At 39.7% G+C, this 2,225-nt stretch overlaps 1 protein-coding gene across 1 annotated transcript; it reads left to right on the top strand.

Annotated features, from left to right (window-relative positions):
• The first annotated feature begins 1,859 nt into the window (after positions 1 to 1,859).
• Positions 1,860 to 2,225, top strand: LOC143551090 (aspartic proteinase CDR1-like). The gene has a single exon (XM_077041604.1). It carries the CDS (start codon positions 1,860 to 1,862, stop codon positions 2,223 to 2,225), a length of 366 nt encoding a protein of 121 aa, XP_076897719.1.

The following is a 2,225-nucleotide window of genomic DNA, read 5'->3' as shown; positions in this document are numbered from 1 at the left end:
GGATATTTCTGGAGAATATATAATGAACATTGGAATCGGGTCCCCTCCCATACAAGTGTTTGGGAGTGTTAGCACTAGGATTGAGTTTACGTGGGCCCCATGTGAACCCCGTAAGACATGTTACAAGCAACCATGTGTACACTTTTTTGTAAATGATTTTTCATCCACTTATCACACTGATTCATGTCGATCAAAGGCTTGTAATTCTCTAGCTAGCAACAAACCGCAGTGTGGCACACAAAACAATATTTGTCATTACGAATACGCTGACGGTCTTTATAGCACAGAGGGTGTTCTTGCTAGGGACACCTTTTGGATCGGGCCAACTCCTTTCAAACAAGTTTTGTTTGGGTGTGCTCATGAATATGAAGCTTATCGGTACTATTCAACTAACGAGAGTGGGCGTATTAGTATTAGTGGTGGCCCGCTTTCGCTTGTCAGCCAATTAAAACCGACCATTGATGGTCGGTTAATTTGTATATGTTTTAGTTCGTTTATTGTTTAGTTTTAACTGTTTATTCTAGAACTATCGATACTTCATACGTGTATTATTGGATTTCAGGTCACGGGCGTTAAAGTACTCAATATGGACCTGTTGTAGCACGGAATGAAGAACCGGGATGTCCAGCACGCGAAACGAGAAGTTAAATGATTTTTGCTGGCGAGGAGACCCATCGCGATACGCGATGGGCTCGCTTGAAGACCCATAGCGTATCGCTATGGGGTGTTAATTATGCTTTGACTTTCTGGTCCATCGCGATACGCGATGGACCATTGAAGACCCCATCGCGTATCGCGATGGGAGGTGCAGACGGGATTTTTGGTTTATATCTTATTTTTCATCTTAGAAAACCCTAACTCGGTTTTTACGAACAAAAGGCAATTTCCAGCAGTCCTATAGGCGATTTCCACTATCCTAGCTTGTGTCAAGATCCTACATATGATTTCTATCATCCATATTGAAGATTCAATGATGTCTAGGCTCGGCTAATCTCTTAGAATCGCACCCGAGATGTATAGTTTGTAACCATTTACAGTTTTTCTCATGTGATTAAGAATACTTATGTTTTGTTATTGATGATTGATATATGATTATTGATATTTAGTATTTCTGTGTGTTCTGTTGGTTTAGGTTTACGTTGGTCTGAATGATCTATTACCAGTTGCTAGGTAATTAGTCATATAACTGTTTGGTTAGATTGAATACGATAAAACGTACAATTACCCTTAACTGAGTCACACTGGCAAGGACTGTTTGATAACCAGTGCCGTGTGTAAAGTAATTGTTGACGTCTAAGGTTTTGTCTGGTTGATCAGTTTTCAGTTAATCGTTGATAATCAATCTGTTAGGTTGCATGAGATACTGTTTGGTTGCTTACTTGAATTTCCGGGTGTGGTTTGCTTTGTTAACTGCTTAATACTTGTTTGCTTGTTCGTTGCTTAGTTCTCTTAATTCAAACTATTGCTTGTGTGATCAGCACTAAAAACCAGTACTTCATAATATTAAAGTTGCTTACACGAATACATTGACCACATACTCCTTGTGATACGTTACCCTACTTGCTCTAACTATTTAGAATAATTAGGTTTTTGATTGACTCAAACGACGGTCATCAACCATTCAAGGAAAGTTTTCGTATTGTTTAATGCCACGCGCCTCAAGTCAGCCTAGCAAAATATACTTTGGTGAACTTGTTAATATGTCAGGGCCAACAGTCGTTTCGACTTCTCTTTTGAACGATTATCCAACTTCATACGCCTTGCATTTGTTTGACGTGTTGGTAGGAAACAAGAGTGTCTCGTTATACAATCACGATCACAATCAATCGCAAAGCGAAAAGGGAAACATGTTTATAGACATGTATGTGGTTTCGACTCTTCTCCCTAATGATATGTACGATCGGGTTATCACCAGTATAACCAAAGCCATAGATGGTAAGGTCATGCACAACCCACAACCGTTTAGTGATTCTAATATTTGCTACAAGGATTTGAGTTTGGACCGTGTCCCGGCTCTGACTTTGCGGTTCACCGGAGCCGACGTGGAGGTGCCACCCAACAACATGTTTATGGAAGTTCAAAAAGGAGTGAGTTGCTTGACAATTGTACCGAGCTATCAAGATTTTGGTTTACTTGGAACTTTATTTCAAACAAATTTGATGGTTGGGTTTGATTTGATAAAGCAAAAGGTGTATTTTAAGCGTACTGATTGCACAATACGCTAA

This window comes from Bidens hawaiensis, unplaced genomic scaffold (genome assembly GCF_021521415.1).
Source record: "Bidens hawaiensis isolate Kalapana, Puna unplaced genomic scaffold, B.hawaiensis_p1.1 tig00016263_1, whole genome shotgun sequence".
NCBI classification, from domain to species: Eukaryota; Viridiplantae; Streptophyta; class Magnoliopsida; order Asterales; family Asteraceae; genus Bidens; species Bidens hawaiensis.
Note: the sequence above shows the minus strand (reverse complement) of the source record. Positions and strands in the feature narration are given on the sequence as shown.